At 32.5% G+C, this 24,279-nt stretch overlaps 1 protein-coding gene across 11 annotated transcripts in view; it reads right to left on the reverse strand.

Moving 5' to 3' along the window:
* Ahi1 (Abelson helper integration site 1) overlaps nucleotides 1-24,279 on the reverse strand; it is a 176,500-nt gene that overhangs the window by 72,311 nt on the left and 79,910 nt on the right. For all 11 annotated transcript variants that reach the window (XR_009227370.1, XR_009227363.1, XR_009227367.1 and 8 more), the window contains one exon: nucleotides 15,301-15,421. Coding sequence is in view for 7 of the 11 variants with exons in the window: in XM_058581423.1 (XP_058437406.1) it covers nucleotides 15,301-15,421 (121 nt within the window). In the remaining 4 variants the exon portion in view is untranslated. The remainder of the gene's footprint in view (nucleotides 1-15,300; nucleotides 15,422-24,279) is intronic.

Here is a 24,279-nt window from a genome sequence, read left to right on the forward strand (position 1 = left end):
TATAGTTGCCACTGTTCATTTGCCTATATTAGAAGGCTCAACTATTCTCCGATTCTACTCCTTTATCCCTTACCACTCATATTCCAGATTTCCATGTTAATGATTTAATTCTTCACTTTCTTGTTCAGTTCTTTTCTCCCACCTTAATTATTAAAATCATCCTTTGACTGGACTTCCTGTGTGGGATGCCTCTAACACTTTTTTTTTTTACAATTATCAATCTTTTCATCTTATAATAATTCAACACTTCTTTGTCTATGAGACCAACTTTCCCCTTCACTTCAGGATTTGTCACTAAATCAGAAACACTCCCCAGTATACTTTATTCATTTTTTTTATTGGCACTGGCTCTGAAAACAGGGTTGCTTTAGCCACTGAACTACATCCTCAATCCATTTTTTAAATAATATATTTTATTTTGAGACAGAGTCTTGCCAAGTTGCAAAGGCTGGCTTTGAACTTGCAATCCTCCTGCCTCAGCCTCTTGAATCACTCAGATTATAGGCATGTGCCACTGCCCATAGCTCACTTTATTCTTTTCTACTGTAGCAAATATCAAACTACACAATTCTATCCACATCCCCTTTTGAAAACAGTCCTTCAGTGAGAACTTCCAGTGCTGGAGATAGAACTGAGTTTCTACCAGTTAATTTCTACAAAGTTCTGTACAATGTGGTGTCTTGATCTCTCTAGCCTTACTGTCTTCTGCTTCCTCTTCATTCCCTCCACTCTGACTATACTGACCTTCGATGTTAAAAACATTAGAAGTGCATTTCTGCCTAGGATCTTGATTGAATATGATACTCTACCAGATAACACAGGTGCTCTCTTTTTTTATTCTGTAAAATTCTGCTCAAGTGCCAGCTTCTTTGTGAAATATTCCTTGACTACCCTATTTAAACAGCAACATAATCCCAGTCCCCGAATGACTCTTTGCCTCCCCGTAATGGTTTGGATCTTAAGTGTGACCCAAAAGTCATGTGGTGAGAAATGGTCCCCAGTTCAAGGCATTACTGGGAGGTGAAACCTTTAGAAGATGGGCTCTGTGGAAGAAAGTCACATGACTGGGGATATGCTTTTGAAGGGGATATGCTTTTGAAGGGGATACTGGGGCTCCAGCTCCTTCTTTCTTCTTTGCTTCCCAGGTACCATTAGCTGAGAAGCTTTTGTTCTAACACATGCTTCCTGCCATCATGTGCTGCCTTGCTGTTATAATTTGCATCTGGAATGTTCCTCAAAAAGTTCATGAGTTGAAGCTTGGTCCTCAGTGAAGCAATGCCTGAAGGTGAGGTTTTTAGGAAATGATTTGATGACAGGGCTCTAGACTCATCAATGGATTAATCCACTTGATGGATTAATAAAACAAATGACAATTGGGAAGCAGGACCAAGATGGAGGAAGTAGGCCACTAGTGGCACATCCTAGAAGGGTTATCTAACCCTGACTTCCTCCCTGCTCTCTTTTTGTTTCATGGCTGCCATGAAATGAGTAGTTTTCCTTTGCCACACTCTGCAATGGAGCCAGACAACCATGGATTGAATCCTCTGAAACTGTGAGTCAAAATAAATTTCTCCTCTTCTAAGTTGTTTTCCTTAGGTATTTTAATCACACTGATGAAAGGCTGATTAATACAATTGACACAGGCTTTCTGAGACTGAGTGCCAAAGTAAATCTTTCTTTTATATAAAATGATTATTTTAGCTATTTTGTATCAGTAATGGAAAGCTAACACTTTCCTTCCCTTTCTTGTTATTTGTTCTATTTGTATTTATTTGGTTATTATACTTACTAAATATATGAATGATCTTGCACTTTCAGAACCTGAATGGATAAGAACCAAATATTCTTCATATTTAAAAAATAAAACAAAACAAGAACAAAGTTAAAACAACGATGAAAAAAGCTGTTTATTACACTGGTAAGGTATTGAGAAAGTAGGAAGGTGAGAAAACATTTTATCAGACTCATTTATTATAGATAAAGTTCTGGGAGAAATTGTACATTTAAACTTTAAGCATAAGCATCGTGATTTGAAGGAAATTTCTCCTAAATTAAAATAAAGGGAAGTCAAATTTTAACAATATGCTTATTATGCTATTAACTTTTTTTTTCTGTAAAAGTTCAGTGAATAAGAATTATATTAATTTGTCCATTATGTTGTGAATTTACAACTTTCAAACAATGATGTTTAAAACCTGTTCCTTTCTACTCCTTTCTAATCTTTATTTAAAATACACATCAAAAAGACTGACATGATACAACTTTATGAGGTCATTACTAAATGGAAGAGGAAAACAAAACAAACAAACTTTGCTGATTCTGAGCTGGCCAAAAAAAAAACAAAAACAAAAACAAAAACAAAAAACCAAAAAACCCCTCTGTATTCTCTTACTTTCTCAAATTTAACAAACATAAAATATAAAGGATTTCATGCCCCATTTTTGTTCAGAACTTGGCTGAGTTCTTGTCACAGACTAGGTTTTCTATAAACAGTGCTTGATGAACTGCATGAATTAATTTTTTGAAAGTATAAGAAAGTGTTCAGTTTTTAAGCTGAGTAACAGCTTACATTTGAGTATTTCTATTAAATACATTATTTCTGGTCCTGTTTTTAAAAAAGGATGCAAGTTAAAACAAAAATTCTCAATTTTGACTCCTTACAAAATTATAGTGGATATTTTTCAGAGGGGAAAGTTGAGCAAAAAAAGTATATTGAAATTAGAACAATGTTTCACTCTTTACTTATTCAACATTTAAAATAGAAAACCTCTCATATTATTTAAAAAAAAAAATGACCAGTCACTCCACTTAGTCATTTGTCAGTTTCTGTCTTTCTCATCAACTTTGCTCTCAGACTAGTTAGCAAGTTGCTGACTAAGAACACCACGAAGAGTGATTCTTTACATTTTCATTCACTTTTCATTCAAGGAAAAAGGTTCCTGAAAATGTGCATTTAAAATTCTGGAAAATACAAATCAACATTATCTAGAGGTCTCTATCATTACCAGAAGGTCTGGTTCCTAAACCTAATTTCTACTGTTAGTTCACTATTTCAATAAGTGATGGATATTCATTTCCAGAAAACATTACCAGTAAATTCTATGATATCATATACTGTTCACAATCCAGACCCAACTGACTAAAACCACAAAATGCAAAAGTCTGCACTTCACTTCTCTAAGGGAAACATTAGTGTTATTCTGAGTGTAGTCTTAGTAGCTTATAACTTAACCAAGTAAGAGTAAGTGAGAAGAGTAAGTCTTTTTCTCTGAATTTCCAAGGTCTTTTTCTGATCTCTCGGTGGACACAAATGAAAATGATTAAATACTAAGGTACTTCTTGGCACAGATCTAATTTTTTATAAAGTTACTTTGAGATACCGGGATTTAGAAAGAAAATAAAAATTATTGTTTTTATAATATAAATGATTTTTATTTTTTTTTCCCTGGCTGGGGTGAGGTGGAGTATAAAGAGCTGCTTGCTTGTTCTAGGTAGTACCCACTCTAGGCAAAATTAGTAAATAAAGATATTAACTTTTTTAAAAAATCTACCTTTTGTAGCATCATAGAATGGCTGAAATGGACATTGATATGAAGTATGAAAATGTTAATGATATATCAGTGGAAGGAACAAGTAAACTGATTAATATGGAATAAAAACTTGACCTTTTCCTTTGAACTTGCATTGGAATATTATTCAAATATATTTGAATATATATATTCAAAGCCTGCCCCAGCGCCCCCCCCCCCTTTTTTATATTTTATTGTGACACAGGTTCTCACTAAGGTGTCTAGAGCCTGGCTAAATTGCTGAGGCAGGCTTTGAATTTACAATCCTCCTGTTTCAGCCTCCTGTGTCACTGGGATTACAGGCATGCAACACCAAACCCAGCTTTCCCTCACCTTATGTAGCCAAATGAGAATTCAATTCTTCCTTTTGTTCTTACCTTTGAAAAAATTGATTACTGGCAGTTTACCCTAGAGGCACAATAGTAAATTAAAAAATATTCACTGCTTTCATCATGGTATAATTATGTTCTGATAAAGTAGTCAAAACCTTCAGTCATCTATTGCAAAATTATATAATAAGAACCACCTTTTGTCATGGAAATGTTTTACTCAGTATTCCTAAAAGTTACATTTTGAAATAGTGGAGAAATATGGATTTTAATGTAAATCATTCACTAGGTTTAATTTTAAGAACACAGTGTTTTCACTTTCCAACATGTAGTAGGATGTTAGATAAATTTAAAATAAAAAGGTTCAATGATTAAAGTAGTTCTGAATATAGCCATAAAGATATAAAATTTTATTAACTCCTAATGTACTTGAAGTCAAATGTATTTGGGTATTTAAAATTTTTTACTCTTATAAATATTTTTTCTATCCTTTTAAATGACAAATCATTAAGATGAAATAACTTACTCACATCATAGAAAAAGTAAGAGAATACAAATCTAAATTCAGGTATTCTGATTTCTTTGCTGAGTGCTACCAGAATCTCATGTGTTGACTTAAAATTTCTAAAGTGCCAACATGAATCAATTGATACTGCTTTTAATAACATCTTCAGAATCATGATCATGAAATACCATAAAATCTTCAACATTACATTCAAGGAAGTTTTTATTATTAAAGGTTTCCTGATAGTCAGTTAAATCAACTGCTAATTCTTTATAGTGAAACAATTGGTCTAGGGTAAGATGATGAAGACTTACACAGAAGTGGATTTACTATTCTGTACTTTCCCAAGATGTACCTACTGGCCACATTTAGTTTTCAAATTAAAATTAAATTAAATTAAGCTAAATTAAAAATTTGGTTTCTGAGTCATACTTACTACATATCATGTACTCAACAATCACATGAAGCTAGAGACTACTGTAATATACTGTGCACATCTAGAGTTCAGAAAAGAGATCTAAGCTTAATATAAAACATTTGAGAATCACTAGAATATGAGTTTTATTTAAAATCATGCAATCCCCAAGGATATGAGCATATGCAGGGAATAAAACAATCAAACTGTAGTGGAACAATCTAGAAAGACATGTCAGAACAGACGAAGAATCAGCAAAAGAGAATAAAAAGAAGTGACTAATGAGATAAGAAGAAAACCAAGAGAATGTGGTATCCCAGAAACCATGCATTACGAAGTGATCAAATGTGTCAAATGCTGCTGATAGGTCAAGTAAGATAAGGATGAAGAACTGACCATTGGAATTAGCAATGCAAAGGTCACCAAGCTTGAGAAGAACAGATTAGAGATTTCAACAAATTTATAGAAGAGGAAAGTGATTAAACAGACTGAAAACCCAACAAAAATGGCGTCTACCCAGCATGAACCTCAGGTCAAAAGAAAACAAAAATCAGTGGAATTGTTTCTAAAAATAACAAATCATTTGGGAAGAGTGAAAGTGTCTCGAGTAGATATGCTGTTCCAGTTTTTCTCATCTGGCAATTATCCTGACAACCTGACAGGTGGATCCATTCATCTTGCCTTAATGGAAATACAAGTAGCCAGTTATGTCCTAGTCACATGGAACAAAGTTCTAAGACATTCCGCTTGAGTGAACAAAATAGTGAGATCATGGAGCTAGTCACACAACAGAAGAACACTGTATTTGCACCCAGTCCTTCATCTTTAAAAACAGGCAACAACAACACTCACTAGATATATAAGGAAAAACCATAAGAATAATAGAAAAACTGATGGGCAAAAACCAAACACAGAGGAAACATCAATTCAGGGAACAGAACTTTCAAAGAGTTAAGAAGATATGATATCCACAAAACATCAATACTAGAAAAAAGGGAACAAGGAAGAAATGAAAGAGACTATAAACACAAAAGGGACATTAAGAGAGATTTAGAATAAAGAAATGAGAGTGGTCTGAGAAACACTAGTTAAAAAAGGAAGAGAGAAGGAGGTAAAGATGAAACCAAAGTTTCTACCCAAAAGAGTGGTAATGTGTCGGGTACTGGTGATGCATGCCTGCAATGAAGAGAAACTCAGGAGGCTGAGGCAAGAGTATTGTAAGTTCAAGGCCAGTCTCAAGGGCAGCCTCAGCAATTCAGAACAAATGTTATCAACACATTTCTGATTAAATAAGTACCCTTCCTCCCACTTTGATTCTTTTTTTTTTCCTACTATAGAACAGTATTTTCTTGAGTGGAAAAACTACAGGGTGCAAAATGGCATTATATGAAGTACTTCAAAGTTTTCTGATGCTTCTTTCTGCATGCTTTTAGAGGCAGTCAAATCCTGAGGGAAAACAAGGCTATCTAAAGGAGTTCTTTGTTATTTTGGTTGTTTCTTAGCTTTGGAAGAAAGGATTGTTCCCAACCCAACACATACTCTCACACAAATTTTGGCCTATTATTTTAACTATCTGAAATTCTCAACACTATCACATTTAAAAAACGGGTTAAGGGTGGTATTTCTGTGGAAAGCTAAAGCTTCAAAAGTGAAGTGTAAAATTCTAAGGGATAGAGTTTGAGATGCTTGTTTGAAAACTGTCCTCTTAAATTACTTAATCTTGACGCCTTTTTGGCATGCTTCTAAAAATCCTATATCCATTATTTGTCCCTCTCACATATTTTCTTCCTATAATCATCACTTAATTCATTTTATTAAATCATGTACTTCCTTCATTCTGTGGGTCATGATGCAAATTGTATGATTTCAAATCTCAAGTAGCTTCCTATTATTTATTCTCACAACATTTTATGGGTTTTAAAGTATTAAAAATATTTTTGTGTTCCTAAAAATTCTATGCAGGAGAAAATATTCAGAGACATTTATCTGAAGTGAGAAAGTCAACTACCCTCAAAAAAACAGGTAATAGAGTTAGGGATAAGGCTCAACTTTATTCTAAGTCCAATTCAAGTTCATAATATACAGCAAATTCAGAAAAGTGACCGTTTTGGAAAACAAAGTCTTGCTCTTAAAAACTGCCCAATAAAAACATGTTGATTTTTTTTTTTTAACAAAAAAGAATACTTAAGACCACTAATCTATAGAAAATCCATTAATTCTACTGATCATCTTTTGGCAATGAATTGGTTCCTTTAACCTATCTTACCAATGGATTGAGATCTTAGAATTTTGAAAGCATGAAACCAGACAGAATTCAATAAAGCAGTTAAATTCATTAAGTAATAATAGAAAAAACCTGCCAATTCTGATGTGATGAAAAGTTCTTTGAGCTCATTTTACCTTCCTTAAAATGGAAACTTCCTTTTATCATCAGCTGTGTTTACTGAGAATTATTCTAATTCCTAATTTTTGCTCAAATATATTTTTCCTTTGAAATAAAGAGCCATCATATTTCCAGCTTAGATGTAATCCAAACACCAAATTTATAATTAAAAACGATGATATGAAGATTTCATGAATACAAGTCATATTAATAAATTGATTTGTTTTATTTTGCTTGACTTATCCATTTAATCTGAATTAAATTTAACTTAGAGCAATGTTGTGAAAAGCTAGAAATACATAAAAACAAAATACACTGTCCCTCAAATATAATTAAGCAAAGATGATACAAATACCCCATTGCCAGTAATAAGTATTTCTGCTAATTTTTCTCCCTTATCCACCCATAATAGTGATAGATTTTATTACTGAATAAACTAATTTTTAATTTTTATTTTATTTCTTTTTGCAATAGACCTCACAATATTGTCCACATTAGTCTTGAATTTGTGGGTTCAAGTAATTCCTCTGCCTCAGTCTCTTAAGTAGCTGGAACTAGAGGCATTTACCATCACACCTGATAGCCTGTTCTAAAATTTAGTTCTACAGGACTCTTGAGATGGTTGAATGGGATCTGGATTCAGACAAATCAGAATAAAGTTTCTCTGAAGAGAGCCCATTAATTTGGCTAGATACTAAACATGCCAATTATACTGACCCTAGCATGAAAGACAATTTAATAACTGTCAAATAGAATATATCTAAAGGTGAAATAAAACACAAATTGATTAATCCTCAGAAATTAAGATGTCCTTCTTGACAGCTTAATTTCAAAAATCACATCTTTTCCAAATAGTTGTTAGTATTATTCAGGTTATTACTTTTCAAAGAACTCTAAAGCTAGTAAAGAAACATAATACCCAAGCCAGAAGTACCACTTGGCAGACTAAAAGGACAAAGGACAAAGGAGTGGCTGCAGGCACAGCCTCTCTGAGGGTCTTGACCAGGGAATCCACTTTACCTCCCGTTTTTAAGTCCTTCTATAGAACAGGCAATTTGGTATAGTGAAGACGATGCATTGAGCTAGGTGCGACTGACATTAATTATGTGAAGTATAGTTATATGTCAGTCCCTCCAGTTCTTAGTTTCCACTGTAAATGAATTGAATAAGATCTTTAAAATTTTTAAGATGATTTCATTCAATAAGATTTTTCACACTTGCTCCTTTCAGAGTTTTGTTGAGGAGAAAACAAACATATGTATTAAAAAAATCTTATAAATGTTTATGCAAACGTAAGTTGCTGTCATTGTTTTATACATTTTCTTAATGATACCAAACAAGTATGGAACAGTTTTGAGATGAAGTCTATAACATGTTCATTACATGGTGAAGCATTTATATAGGCTGTAGCCTTTACTATAACCCAAAATGTTAAAATTACAAATTGACTTCTTATAAAACTTAGGAAAGATGTTAAATAGTTTTAATTTTAACAGGGATTAACTGACTTATTGTTAAGAATTCACAGTAATACCCTAATATTTTTTTCTAGACCATGTCTTACCCAGATACCAGCTATAGTTTTTTTAATATTTATTTTTTAGTTGTAGTTGGACACAATATCTTTATTTTATTTGTTTATTTTTATGTGGTGTTGAGGATTGAACCCAGGGCCTCGCACATGCTAGGCGAGTGCTCTACTGCTGAGCCCCAGTCCCAGTCCCAGCTATAGTTTTTTAAAGTATATTTTTGAAAAAAGTTTTCAACATTATTTATTGGTGTATTATGTTGTTCATAATGATGAATTTGTCCTTATATACACACAACTTAACAAATCTCCCTTTGATTTCCATGAGATCCACCCTTTCTTTCCCTTTTTACCTCTCTAGCTTTTGCATATGAGAAAATATATGACCCTTGACCTTCTGAGTTTAACTTAATTCATTTAACATAATGGTCTCTAGTTCCATCCATTTTCCTGACAAAGGATGTAATTTCATTTTCCTTTATGTCTGAATAAACTCCATTATATACATATTTATCACATTTTCTTTATCTAATCATCCACTGATGGACAACTAGACTGGTTCTATTGTTTGACTCCTCTGAATTGTGCTGTTATAAACACAGATAAGGATGTATCACTGTAGTATGATGACTTTAATTTTGGGGGATAGGAGTGGCATAGCTGGGTCACACAGTGGTTCCGTTCCTTGTCTTTTGAGTGGTCTCCATACTGATTTCCATAGTGGCTGCATTAATTTATAATCCCACCAACAGCATAATAGTGTTATTTTTTCTCTACATCCTCTCCAGCATGTATTTATTTATTTAGTTGGGGGGGGACGTGGCCACTGAGCCACATCCCCAGCCCTATTTTATATTTTATTTAGAGACAGGGTCTCTCTGAATTGCTTAGCACCTCACTGTTGCTGAGGCTGGCTTTGAACTCACAATCCTCCTGCTTCAGCTTCAGGAGGCACTGGGATTACAGGCATACAACCATACCCAACATTATAAGCATTATAAGTATTTTTAATGTCTGCCATTCTGACTGGTATGAGATGAAATCTCAATGTAGATTTGATTTGCATTTCCCTACTTGCTAATTATGTTGAACACTTTTTCATACACTTGTTGGCTATTTGCATTTCTTCATTTGAGAAGTGTCTGTTTAATTCATTTTCCCATTTATTATTATTGATTTTTTGGTGTAAAGTTTTTTTGAGTTCTTTATATATTCTAGATATTAATCCTTTGTTAGAAGAATAGGTAGCAAAATTTTTTTTTTCCCATTCTGTGAGTTCTCTTTTCACATTACTAATTGTTTCCTTTGCTGTGTATTAGTTTTTTAATTTGATGCCATCCCAATCATTAACTCTTGGCATTATTACCTGAGCTTTACAGGTCTTATTAACTTATGCCTATGTGCTGAAGTGTTGATCCTATGTTTTCTTCTAGGAGTTGTATAGTCTCTGGTCTAATTCCTAGGTCTTTGATCTATTTTGAGATGATTTTTGTACACCGTGGTGAGAGACAATGATCTAGTTTTATTCTCCTACATACAAATAACCGGTTTTCCCAGCACTATTGTTAAAAAGGTTGTATTTTCTCCAATGTATGTTTTGGGCACCTGTGTCAAGAACCAGATGACTGGGTTGGGGTCATGGCTCAGTGGTAGAGCACTTGCGTAGCATGTGTGAGGCACAGGGTTCAATTCTTAGCACCACATATAAATAAAGCTCCATTGGCAACTAAAACAAAAATATTAAAAAAAAAAAAAAAAGGAATCAGAAGACTGTAGATGTGTGGGTTTGTCCTGGGTCTTCTATTCTGTTCCATTGGTTTTTGTCAGTCATTATGCCATGCAGTTTTTGTTATTATAGCTCTGTAATATAATTTGAAGTTAGATATTGTGATGCTTCCAGCATTGTTTTTGTTTGGGGAGGGACATCCTGTCTAGAATTTCATTGGCTATTGCGGGTTTTTTATTCTTCCAAATAAATTTTAGGACTGTTTTTTTCTAGTCTGTAAAGAATATCAATGGTAATTTGATGGGAATTGCATGGAATCTGCAAATTGCTTTTGTATCCACTTTAACAATATCAGTTTTGCCTATTCATGAACATGGAAGGTGTTTCCATCTTCTGAGAATATCTTCAATTTCTTCAATATTCTACAGTTTTCATTGTAGAGGTCTTTCACCTTGTTAGTTAGATTTACTTCTAGGTATTTTATTGTATTTTTCAATGCTATTGTAATGGAATTGCTTTTCTGATTTTTTTCTCAGTAGATTCATTATTAGTATATAGGAAAGCTATTGATTTTTCTACGTTGATTTTGTAACCTGCTATTTTGCTGAATTTATTTCTTAGCTCTAGCAGTGTTTTGGTGGAATTTTTTGGATGTTTTAAGTATAGGCTCATACCATTTTCAAACAGTGATAATTTGACTTCTACCTTTCCTATTTTAAATCCCCTTTATTTCTCTCTTTGCCTAATTACTCTAACTATAAATTCTAGCACTATCTTAAATAGAAGTGGTGTGAGGACATCCTGTCTTATTACAGATTTTTCAAGGAAATGCTTTCAGTTTTCCCCCCATTTACAATGAAGCTGGCTCTGGGTTTTTCACATATAACCTTTATGACTTTGAGGTATGTTTCTTCTATCCCTAGTTTCTTTAGTATTTTTATCATGAATTCATACTGAATTTTGTCAAAGGCCTTCTCTGCATCTATTGAGATGACTAAGTTATCTTTGTTATTAATTTTATTTATGTGATGAATTACATTTATTTAATTTTTTTTAATCTTATTTTTTTTGGTGGGGTTTTTTTTTTTTTTTTTTTTTTTTTTTTTTTGTCTTTTTTGGAACTGGGGGTCGAACCCAGGGCTTTGCGAATGCAAGGCAGACGCTTTGCCACTGAGCTACATCCCAGCCCGAATTACATTTATTGATTTGCATATATGAAACCCAGTCTTGCATCTCTAGAATAAAACCAACTCAGTCATGGTGTATAATCTGAATATGTTGTTGAACATGATTTGCTAATATTAAGTATTTTTGTATCTAAGTTCATCAGGAATATTAATCTATAGTCTTCTTTCCTGGACACGTCCTTAGCTAGTTTTGGTATGTGGTACTGGCTTGACAGAATGAATCTGGAAGTGTCCCATCCCATTTAAAAGCATATTTTATCATATCTTTCATATTCATACCTTGGATAACTCTTCTAGTTGAAGAATAAAATGTGAATTCCTATGCATAGCACAATTTGGCTCCAATCTATCTTTGCAGACCCAGTTTTCCCTAAGCATCCATTCCACCATTTCCAGCTAAACAAACCATTACCTAGCCATGTCAAGTTATTAAAACACACACACACACACACACACACACACAATATACATTAAAGTATGGTAACAAAAAATTTTATTTAGGGTGAATACAAAGGATACAGATCACTGCAGTAAGACAGATCAAACAACTGAACTCCATAGACAAGTAGGAAGTGGAGGGAAAAGAAAGACTCAATTATGGCTCCAAGTTTCCCTAAACAATTGAGTCAATGTGGTATGAAGCGCTGGGATTACGAAGATCTGAGGTGTAGTAGAGGAAGTTGAGGTAGAAGGCAGGTTTTGGGGCTAGAGAATCAAGAGGTCTATTTGGATATGTAGTTTGAAAAAACCTTTTAACTCTTCTCTCTCTCTTTATTGCTGTGATACTCTGATGGTCTGTGATTTCATTGTTTATATCACAGTGACTTAGTTTGTTGCCTACTGATTTTTTTCCTCAACCCAATCAAAAGCTTCTTGAATGCAGAGATTGTAATATTTATTACATATCTTTGACAGAGGACATAAAACAAAGTAGATACTTAAAATGACTTTATAATGAATAAGGCAGTATTCTAGAAATTGAGGAAAATAAACCAACGAGGAAAGAAATGCTTAGTTTTCTAACAGTCCTCATTACCTAGACCTTACCTTGAATTAATAAGGTCAATATATGTTTGGCTGAACATAAAAGCCCACATCACAGTTGAGACATCCAGCAAGTAAACTCACCTATATGTAATTTATATATAAAAAAGATCCAACCCTGTTCATATATCTCTTCACATAATTGTAAGCAGGATCATGTATATTAGCTCTGTGTGAACAGATTTTCCCTATACTTTATAAAGACAAACATTGTATGACCTACATATTTCAGATAGGTTTTCATTTGAGATTTTAAAACACTATATCCATATTATTTGTTCTGTAGTCCTGTATTTTGGATTCTAATAGATTTGTAAAATCAAGAACACTTATTTAAAAACTTATTTGAACACTGAATAAAATCACATAATTTTAAAGAAAGAAATCTAATCCAAAGTCTTCACTTGTAGGGGACAAGAAAACTGAAACCTGTAAAATACTGCTCAAGATTCTACAGTCATTTAGAAATAGGGCCAGGTCTAGAAACTAGTCTACCTAGTTCCCTACACAGAATATCTTCCACAGAGACTGGCTTTTTAATGAATAAAATGGAGAACTTGGCCATTTTGCAATCGATCATTCTGCTTTTATCATTTTTCCATATAGACCACATATTCTTCTTTTATCACTTTTCCATCTTAATAAACTTTCTAGGAAGGATATGCCTTATAGTGAGGTTAGCAACTGATTTTGTTATGGCCATGTAACCATGCATTGCATGGCTAAATGAGAATACCTCTGAGATAGTGCATATGTGGAGAGACATCCAGGATGTAGATATCCCATTTGTGGCCTGCACGGCCATGGGATCTAAAGGGAAATTGAGCCACTTCTATGTATGTGAAGTTTGCAAGGCTTGCCCTTATCATATCCAGCTGTTCCTCTGTTCTTCATCTCTATTCTTTATCTGTTTTAGTGATAATCCCTCTTAACATTTCAAAGGCTTTCCTATCTATCCTTCTGCTCTTCCTCTTCACAAAAACTAAAAGCACTTTATATTCATTATCTACACAATGTTGGCTGACAAGACAGAAGACACTATTTAAATAAATTTTAAACAATATGTTAACATTTATCTTTATTTAACAACTGACATTTATCTTCTAAGCCTTTAATCCAGAAATGTGGACTGAAAGGTTTGTTCCCAGAAATTCTGACCTAAGCACAAAGATGGAAAGCTCCCTCCTAAGTCATTAAAAGGACAAGTTATAAAGGAAAACCATCTATGTATTTAGGGTACAAAGACTAAGTCTAAAGGAGCATATAGTATATGCTGCACCTGCCAATGTAAATATCAATGATCAGCACTATTGCTTTAACTTCTGTTAGATATCTGAAACAAGACAAATTGAAATTTTTGAGGTTTGAGATAATGGTTAATTACTATAATGATCTGAATTTAGAAGTCAAAGTTTTTTCAAACCTAGCTTACACATATTCACCATGTTTACAATGTCAACATTTATACTTATGTTTACGTAAGTGTTTTCAGATATGTCATCTGAACACCATTATCAGTTTTCAAATGAAGAGTCTTGGGTTCACAGATATAATAAAAGACAACCAGCACTACTGTAAGCCTTCTGAATTCAAATATTTTTTCATTATTGTATATAACTTATACAGCAAACTTAAAATAATTTGTACATGTAAATTCCAAAATACTTTCAAGGTTGAAAATGACAGTATCTCTGAACTTCTAAGAAAATTATGCTGATCTTTTCAAACTCAAATTTCTTTTTAATGTTTTTGTTAAAAAGTAATTGTTTTGTAATTTTCAGTTATCTCACATTTCTTAAAGAATTCAGTAATAGGAAAATTACTGTTAGAAATATATAGCTAACAGGCCTGGGGCTGTGGCTCAGCAGTAGAGTGCTTGCCTAGCATGTGCAAGGCCCTGGGTTCGATCCTCAGCACCACATACAAATCAATAAACAAAATAAAGGTATTATGTACAACTAGAAATAAATAAATATTAAAAAAGAAATATATAGTTAACAAAGAGAAAAAGTCATTTTTCAATGCAAAATAAACTTTTCTCACTTATAAGTTTTTCTTTGATATCCTCTGAAAACCTTATTTAAATTTGAATATTAGCCTAAAAATTTACAATTGAATAGTTCATATCAACTCAGTAATTCATGTAGATTTCTGAAACAAGCTTTTTTGCATATTTTATTAATTTGCCAACTTTTAGGGGATGTGATCTCTCTGTAGGTTGCATCCTATTTCTTCCAAAGTACATTCATTCTATCTTGACTTTACTTAAGATGAAAAATAGAATTAGTTGTAAACCATGGTTTCTTTACACAGCTGGGACACTGAATTAAATTTAGAATTATACATGTTTAAAACTCATATTTCTTCACCTTTAAGTTATTATCTGTTTAACAGAATACAGGTTCAGAATAGCTACTGTTCAAGTTAACAAATCTAAATTTCTTTGAAATAATTTCTGTGATTTCAAGGAAAAAAAGATGACTGAATAGAATTTATCAACTGTGAAACTGACCATTAAAATGCTATTTTGTTTCTGGAAGAGAAATATGTAAATTCATTTTAAAAATAACATCTGAACACTTAAAATAATAGTCAAAGTAAGAAAGGGGCTCACCGGTTTGAGTGAAACCAAACTGATGTAGAATCTCATGAGCGGACAGCATGTTTGACTGTTTTAACTTAGACTGTTGTGAGGAGGCTGGTGGTGGTGAAGTAAATGAGAGATTTTTGTTGACCTGCAATAGAAAATGCAAATCAGAAACTACAGCATGATTTTCTGGGTTACTTATGCAAAAACTGGATGTGAAATATTTGCTTACTAGCCAAATCAAAACATATGATGGGTTAAAAGAAGTGGTAATGATTTATATAATTAGTTTTTAAAGTTTACAAAACAAAAAACAAAATAGTTTTTATCAAGAAAGGTATACAGTGATGATGAAAGTTAACTATATTAAAGTAAATAAATCTTTAATAAGTTTGCTTATTATGAAATTAACATCATTAATAAAACAGAGTAGTCTTAATCCATGCAAAAAGTACAATGACTCTTTAAATGCTTTTAATTAAGAGTGTAAAATGTTTCATATCCACATTTCTTTAGCATTTTAGTGAAATAGCAGGTACTTCCTTTTTATAGACTGTAGAGAAAACACCTGTAAGACTAGCATTTATATAAATCAGGGTGACAGAGATAACACAGCTGTAACTTAACTTGTGAAACAGTTATTCTGTGAAACAGTTATTCTGTTTAAAAACAGCATGACTTTAGAAATAATATTAAGCAAAATTTCTGTAAATGTAAGGTTTTACACAACATGTAAAACTTATTATGATTGTCAGTACAACAATCTCACAGGAATGAAACATGTATTTTGGCTATGTAAAAAATAATCGTTCACTAAAAAAGTTTGAAGTGTTTATGAAGACATTTATATTGTAAACTAGAATGAATTTCAGGAAAAAAGCAAGTCCTTAGTTCATTATTAATAAGTCAGCAATTTTTAAAAATTATTACTATGAATCATGATAAAATGTGATGTATTTTTTTAAAAATTGGAACAATATAATATTTTAGTTCACTGCACAGATGTAATTGGTGAATTAAGAAAGCTAAAATTATAAATTATGACATAAATATTAATATATAAAAATAGTTCCTTTTCTTTTTATTTATTTACTTACTTTGGTTTAAATATTAAAAACCACAGAGTGGACTTCTGCATCAGTATTTGGGGCTTTAAATAAGATAGTTCTGGGTTGGGGTTATAAGCAATTTATCTGACTCATTATTTGCATATTTGTAAATGCTTCCTTTCTTTCAAATAGTAATGCTATATCTTAGATTAACTTTTTCTCTTGGAGCAAAGAATTTTAGCAGATTCAGTAAAAAATCAATTAAGAACATGTACTAACACAATTCTAAAGTACCTAAATGGTTATGATGACATTTAATAAAACACAAAAAACTATTTTTCAAAGTAGTCAAAAGCGGTCAAATATCACCTCAGTGCTAAAATACTGTCCAGCTTTAAAAATTCTCAGACTCCATTATCAAACACTGACCAAAATTAAGTTGATTATTTATATTAATTGTATCTAAAATAAAAACAAAACCAATATCTTTGAGCTTCCTTATCCATTTTTAAATGGAGATTATAAAAATAATATCTATGAGTTAATGGGGATGTGCCAATACATATGAACATCTGGTATTATAAAGTGATATTTACATGTTAACCATAAAACACTAAGTAACATTAAGTAAGAAACAGGTTAAATAGTACTGAAGGTATGGCTCAGTGGTAGAGTGCTTGCCTAGCATGCACAAAGCTCTGGGTTTGATCTGAAGAAATGTAAAAAACAAAAACAAACAAACAAAAAAAACCTAAACCAAAACCCCCCCCAAACTTTAAGTACAATATAAAGTGCTATATAAATTTAATTATTATTATTAACATCATCTAAAAGTAAGAGAATTAGGATATTTAATGTAATATGGTGATGCAATAAATCAGAATCTATAATTTTAAATGTAAGTACTATATACAAAAGGACACATTTATCACTTAACTATATATTCATTCCTTTTGTCAGTTTCTTGAAAATGATTTTCCTACATGCCAAACAATGTATTTTAAGATCTGTTGTAAATTAACAGGTGTATGCTGGAGATATGAATCTATGTTTGTATCTCTGTATGGTCATGGATACACACAAACACACACACACACAGTACCTACAATGACTTTTATAGTTGTCCTCTTTAGAAATCTATGTGCACAATTTATGTGCACTGAAACAAAACAAAACAAAAACACCAGCAAAGCTTGAAGAGTGTACTGAATGCCTCTGCTCAAACAGAAAAACTTATCACTCTTTTTAAATAAAATGTTGTTTGGAAAGATAATTATAATTACATATTCTTGTGGAGTTTTTTTTTTATATAATTCTGTTATTTCTTGACACCTTTCTTTGGAGGCTATTCAAATTTCCATTAAGTGATGTATAGTAACACAACAGAGCAGATAAGGCAATTTTCAAGGTTTGCAAAAACTGTTATTATTGTTAGTATTAGTCAATTGAAATTAGCACTCAAAGTGTTTTCAAAGCTAGCTTCCATATATTTATCACTTCATTTAGAGGAAGAAAAATAATAATAACCATTAGATAGAGTGAAGCAACATCTATTTTTGAAATATATGCTGTGGAAAAGAATTGCTTAATAATTTTACAACAACAGAAAGGTTGGCTAAGATAGTCTACCCTATACCGATCTACCCTCTTTTCACAACACATTTTCTGCTTGCTTCACGCAAAAACCACAGTCTGCCAAAGTCAGTTTAGTACCTCCATATTGAAGAACACTTAAAGCATAAAACTTGAATGAAATTCATGGTAGGTAAAAAGAAAAAAATCACCTAGAACTTCTGCCAAGTTAATTACAAAACTGTTTTGCCTACTCTTTTAGAGCATATGCAGCTTTATGCAAAATATGCAAACATTAATTCTCTAGAAATGGGTTCATTTTAATGTTAAGAACCTCACTGTCCCAAACATAAAACTGAATGCAAAAGACTAAATAAGCTAAGGAAAGTTTCTCTTTTAATCATTAGTTAAAATTGAAAACTTTTGGGAGAGATATAACACTCATTTCCATATATACATACAAGTCTAATCATTTTAGCTAACTTTAGATTGTATGATACTTTCACCACAAATAGAATTTTTCATAATTTTTAAGCTTTGAAGACTCCTCAAATTGGTTTTAAGTTATATCTGAATATTCTGATGCTGTTTATATGCTGCATTCACAAGTTCAACTCTTTGCCCATAGAGCTGTCAAATTTTTCCACCAAATCTATACAATAATGCAGGTTAATATTTTAATCTGAAGACAGTTCTGGAGGCAAAAATAACCCAATAATATTCAGGAAATGTTTACTGCAAATTATTTTTGCAAATTATCTGTTATAAAAATTAAAATCCCAGTTTTGAAAAAGAAGTTAAACAGAAAGCTTGAAGTAAAGTAATATTCAAAGTATTTGTAGTATTTTTTTTTTTTTACATTCTCAGAATACAAATTCTAACAGCAGCTTATGTTGCTATGATTTCTAGGTTAGTAAAGCCAATAAATGAGTAGGCCATAGTATCTTAAGAAACATGATCTCAAGGCCTTCAGATATTTTCTTTATAAATTGGGACAGAGAAGTGAGAAGAGAAGTGAGAAGAGAAGTGAGCGACTGGGAAGGAACTATTAGAGACTTTTTTTTTTTGGTACCAGGGATTGAACTCAGGGACACTTTACCATTAAGCCACATCTCTACTCCCTTTTTATATTTTATTTAGAGATGGGGTCTCACTGAGTGACTTAGGGCCTTGCAAAATTACTGAGGCTGGCTTTGAACTTGAGATCCTCCTGCCTCAGCCTCCAGAGCTGCTGGGATTACAGGCGTGCTCCATGGCACCCTAGAGAGTTTTTTCAATGGTAAGGTACCAAAAAATATTACCTCTAAACTAGTTCATTATGACTAATATTAACTAAAATCAGAAGTCAAATTTGAAGCAGTCATTATGAAGTTTTATTTTGTAATATTTAATCAGATTTTGGGGGGCCTCTGATAGCTACCATGGTGTTGGTGTTTCAAAGATTACTGATATGATTCCTCCAAGTACACTTTAAAATAGACCTTGGTTTCCTTCAAGACTTTCACTACTTTCCCGTTTAGTCTACTGCCCAGCTTTGCAAGGAAAATGTGACTTTGAACCTCCTGAAATCCTCACTTTCAAACCTATGACCGAATACACCTCCTCTACCTACCCTCATCTCTTCTTTTACTGTCAGAGGAAGAAGTGCATCTGTTTAAGATTAATACCTTCACTGGTGTCCTTGGGGATGTCCCTAAAGCTCTTTCAAATTCTACTCTCAACTTCTCCACTGGCTCTTTTGTCACAAGCTAGAATAGATCCTTCTACTTTAGAACAAAAATTAACAGCAAACAAAAACTCCCTATAATTCTATTTCCCTCAAGTTTCATTAGAAGGTAAATTCCTTGCAAAACAGCACACAGTTGCTATCCAGGTACCTCAATCTTTCATTCTTAAAACAGCTACAACAAAGCTTGTCTTTACTGTTAACACTAAATGTGAAGTGAAGGTCACTCTGTACTTTCAATCACGAAATTCAGGAGATTCACACAGGCCTTTGACACTGTCCACAACTCTCCTCTCTTCATTTTTAATCCTGTTTATCTTGTCATACCCATACATTCCTCATTAGTGTATTTGCTAGATCCACTTTAGCCCTCTTCTACCCTCACATTATATCATATTGTTACTCTGGGCAGGAACATTTATTTTATTACTTTATATGCTTTCTAACGCTGTTTCTTATATTGAAAACATGCCTCTTGGTCATTAAGCTCAAAGCTAACCCAATCTTTCTGTACAATTTATTTTCTCAGGAAAAGCTACTACTCTCTGCCTAAGTGCCCAGGATAGAAAGCTGGACTCTCCCTTAACTGCTCCTCACAAGCCACAAAGACCACATATAGAATAAAGCCAGCATTCTACATATTGTTAGAACAAGAGAACTCAACTTGCTCATATCCAGTTTTGGAATGCCAGTAAGAAATAATTATATTTTTTAAAAAAATTATTTAAAAACCCTTTCAAAAGAACCCTTTTCCAAACAACTGAAAACCATTATTCTACTCAAATCTCAACTTGATTTTGTCTTCCTTATGATGAAAATATTTATGTGTGTGTGTGTGTGTGTGTGTGTGTGTGTGTATATATATATATATATATATATATATATATATATATATATATAATTTTTTTTCCCTCCTCTGTTTCTCTCTTAGTGGTGCTAGGGATTGAACCCAGGGCCTTATGCATGCAAAGCAAATGTTCCACCAGTAAGCTATATTCCCAGGTCCCAAATGAATAAATAAATATATTTTTAATAAGCAGTTTTCTCTGGAATCTCTATTTTTTAAACATTTTAAAATGTTTTCAGTAAATAATATGTTCCAAGATAGATTAGACTATAATATAGATTACTACTTTACATTTATAGAATTCTTATACTAAACATAATTTAATAAATTTTTACTTGGCTGCATTTATTATCACTTACCCGGGATGAATATAATTAAAAAAAAAAAGAAAAAGAAAAAGAAGATTAAATCCTCTTCAAGACCTCAATACCAGTTACTACCTGGACAGCAATAAGATGAGAACTCTCTCACCCTTCCATCATCAAATCTATATTTTTATTTTCTCTTTAGAATAGTCCCTCCATTTGAACTCAAGATTATATTCCCTCTCACTTTTTTTTGTAAAGGACTTGATTCCAGTAATTACTACCTCCATGGTACATTATCAACTTTTAAACTACCACCAAATTATTCCCATCTGCAAGTAAGTATGCTTTAATATTCCACCTAATATTCCCCTCCACTCCTGCCCTGTTTCTCTGATCCCCAGCCATGATATAATTCCTTAAAAGAATGGCCTATATTTCTGGTCTCAGATTAATTCACTCAGGTTCCATTTTCAACCCATTTCTCTTGTTCTTTTGTCTACATTATTTAATGAAACAGTTTTTACCAAAGTAACCAAAGGCCAACATCTTGCCAAATACAAAGGTCAACTCTCTGTCTTTATCTTACTATTCTCTCAGCAGTATACAACCATCTACCACTCTTCTTTCTTGAACTACTCTAGGCTCTTCTTTACTGATATGCCATGTGATATCATTCAGTCTATCAGCTTAAAAAAGGAAGGAAAGAAGGAAGACTCTAAGAAAGAAAGACTTTAGTCCTGACTTCACTACCAAATATGAGACTCATATATCCACTGTCTACCTCATAGATATCCCTATATTTAAAACTCTACTTTTACGACTTGCTCCCTCGACTCTAGTACTCCTCACATTAAAAGAACAGAGGGATGGGATAGGAAGGGAGGGAGCATGGGGTTAGAAATGATGGTGGAATGTGATGAACATTATTATGCAAAATACATGTATGACAACACAAATTGGTGTGAATATACTTTGTATATAGCCAGAGATATAACAAATTGTGCTGTATATGTGTAATAAGAATTATAATGCATTCCACTGTCATATAGAAATAAAAAAATTAATTAAAAAAAGCATACCACCAGAACCCACACAATTACTGAAACCAAAAACATGAAATTTATTCCTCATTCCTTCACTTATACCACATTGAACACATCACCAAGTCCTGATGACTCTATTCCCAAAATATACACCAAAACTGTCCATTGCCTGCATCTTCATTATTACTACACTAACAGAGGCCTACTACATAAAGAGAGGTCTCCTCTTTATGGACTATAATAACAGTCTGCTGGCTTCTCTGCTTAAAAGACTCATTCTCTTACAATTCATTCTATTCTTCCTGGCTGGTTTCTCTGATTAAAATACTATTTCTAACTCCTAATCATGCTGGCAAGACCCTTTTTTTTTTATTGGTTGTTCAAAACATTATAAAGCTCTTGACATATCATATTTCATACATTAGATTCAAGTTGGTTATGAACTCCCAATTTTACCCCAAATACAGATTGCAGAATCACATCGGTTACACATCCACATTTTTACATAATGCCCTATTAGTAACTGTTGTATTCTGCTACCTTTCCTATCCTCTACCATCCCCCCTCCCTCCCCTCCCATCTTCTCTCTCTACCCCATCCACGTAGAATCTGCATGATCTACTACTGATTACCCCTTACCCTGTTCATGAAAACATGCTTCCCCTTGCTTCTTCACTACTTTCTTAAGCATAGGTCTTTCTGCTCCTTGAGCATGCCAGTACTACTCCTAAGATCAGAATTTAGGAAACAATTAGCTCCTTGTTAAGGATTTTTTTCTGAGAGGGCTCCCATGATATCCTGAGAGTAGCCCCCACTTGCAAGCATTCTTTATCCCATGGACTTATTTTCTTTGTATCACTTATTTCCTTTGTCTGTCTATAATAAAATGTTTTTGTTCACTGTTACATCCCAAGCATTTAGAAAAATACTTGGTAAGCACCAATAAATATTTATATTTATATTTATATTTATAAATATAAATTAGAAATATAAATAGAATATTTAGAAAAAAATAAATAAGCTTTCAACAAAGTAAAAATATGGCTGGAATTTAAGAAAGAAAAAACTTTTATTTAACAAGCCCTAATGAAAATTTATTATCCAGGATCTAAAAGATGAGAAAGTGCATATACTGTGCTGTGAAGATGAAATACCTTTGATGAATAACAAGACCATTCAATGTGAAAGAAGTGCTAAAACAACAGCAGATTCAAATGCAATAGAATGAAATTCAATTAGTATATCACATCATAAGAAAAAAAAAACAAGAATCACAGACCTAAATTTAAGAACCAAAACTGTAAAACTCATAGAAGAAAATGTAAACCTTTGAGACAGGGTTAGGCAATGTTTTTTTTACATGTGACACAAGAGAGACAAGTGACCAAAAAAAAAAAAAAAAAAAAAAGAAGATAAAACGAACTTCAGAAAAACCTCTTTATTTCAAAGAAAAACATCAAGAAAATGGAAATAATATAAATGGGAAAACATATTTGTAGATTATCTATCAGATAAAACATTTGTATTCAATATATATAAAAACTATAAAAACCTATTGAAAGTGAACAACAAAAAAGACAAGAAACTCAATTTAAAATCAGGGCAAAGGATTTGAAGAAATATCTTTCCAAAGAAAATACCTTGTTTGTGGGATTCTAATATGGTACATACACTTTGGAAAATAGTTTGACAGTTCCTCAAACTGTCAAAAATAAAAGTTACCATATGACTCAATAAGTCCACACCTATATTAAACCCCAGAGAAATAAAAATGTCCACATCTCCCAAAATATGTTCACAGTAGTATTATTTTTAATAGCTAAAAGGTAGAAATAACTCAAATGTTCATAAACTGATGAAGAGATTAGTAAAATGTAACATATCCAGACCGTGGAATCTTCTTTGGCAATAAAAAACAATACTGAGACATTTAGAAAATGAAGAATGCTTAAAATATCATTTTGAGTAAAAGAAAGTTACAAAAGACCACATATTATACAATCCCATTCATATATAATGTCCTGCATGGGCAAAACTATGGAAAGTATATTAGTGGTTACCATGAGTTTGTGATGTGTGTGTGAGCATGTAGGAATTGGGAATGACTACTAACAGATACGGGAGTTCATTCTGGAGTAATGAAATAGTTCTAAAATCAAAGCTGGATGGCTGCATAACTTGAATAGGGTAAAAAAGCAATGAATTACATACCTTTAAAAAAGATTAATATTGTGGTATGTGAATTACATCTCAATAAAACATATTTACAAAGAAAAACTGAAGATATTAATAAAGTTAATCTTTCCAGATATAATATGTGATCATTTTTTTTTCAATGAGCATTCATTCTACTTTTTCATTTATGAGCATTCACTTTCCCGTTACATTTATGTAGAGAACATTCTCCATACAGATTGGCTAAATGTGTGCAGGATACTTTTACTCTTTGGGCATTCAGACA

The sequence above is a fragment of the Marmota monax genome, unplaced genomic scaffold (genome assembly GCF_021218885.2).
Source record: "Marmota monax isolate L192 unplaced genomic scaffold, Marmota_monax_Labrador192_F-V1.1 WCK01_AAM20220418_F8-fsc00030, whole genome shotgun sequence".
Classification (NCBI taxonomy): Eukaryota; Metazoa; Chordata; class Mammalia; order Rodentia; family Sciuridae; genus Marmota; species Marmota monax.